General features: G+C 70.5%; 1 protein-coding gene across 1 annotated transcript in view; it reads right to left on the reverse strand.

Moving 5' to 3' along the window:
* The window catches only part of LAMB3 (laminin subunit beta 3), a 24252-nt gene that overhangs the window by 13472 nt on the left and 10272 nt on the right, over positions 1-508 (reverse strand). Inside the window, exons 4-6 of the mRNA XM_031063955.1 lie at positions 408-501; positions 187-260; positions 9-83 (exon numbers count right to left, since the gene is read on the reverse strand). Of these exons, the coding sequence (XP_030919815.1) occupies positions 9-83; positions 187-260; positions 408-501 (243 nt within the window). The remainder of the gene's footprint in view (positions 1-8; positions 84-186; positions 261-407; positions 502-508) is intronic.

Below are 508 nucleotides of genomic sequence, written 5' to 3' on the forward strand. Positions count from 1 at the left end.
CAGTCGGATGCCAGGTACTGCAGCACCTGCCACGTCCTGCCAGCGTCCAGGGAGCGCTCGATCAGCATCGCTGCGGGTGGCGCCTGCGGGCAGGGACAGGCACCGGGGCTGGCACCGGGGCTGGCACCGGGGCTGGCACCATGCAGTGACAGCTCACGAGCACAGGAGCTGCCCCCACACACCCACCCTGAAGTGCAGCACCACGCTGTGCAGCTGGAACAGCTGCTCCAGGTCCAGCTGCAGGGACACGCGCTCCACACCTGCGGGCACAGAGGGCACGGTCACAGGGACACGCTGGGCACACGGGGACAGCAACAGCCATTTCCTCCCTTCCTGCCCAGCCCCGGAGCTCAGCACCGTGCCCTCCTCCCCTCGGGCGGGTTGCTGGCAGCAGTTTGTGCCCTCACCGTTCTGGGACTGCCACCAGCGCGCGCGGCCGGCCGAGGACAGCACGTTCTCCACGCGGTGCCCGCTGTGGCTGGGGGGGAGGCGCGAGGTCCCACCGCAG

The sequence above is a fragment of the Geospiza fortis genome, unplaced genomic scaffold, assembly GCF_000277835.1.
Source record: "Geospiza fortis unplaced genomic scaffold, GeoFor_1.0 scaffold422, whole genome shotgun sequence".
In the NCBI taxonomy this organism is placed as follows: Eukaryota; Metazoa; Chordata; class Aves; order Passeriformes; family Thraupidae; genus Geospiza; species Geospiza fortis.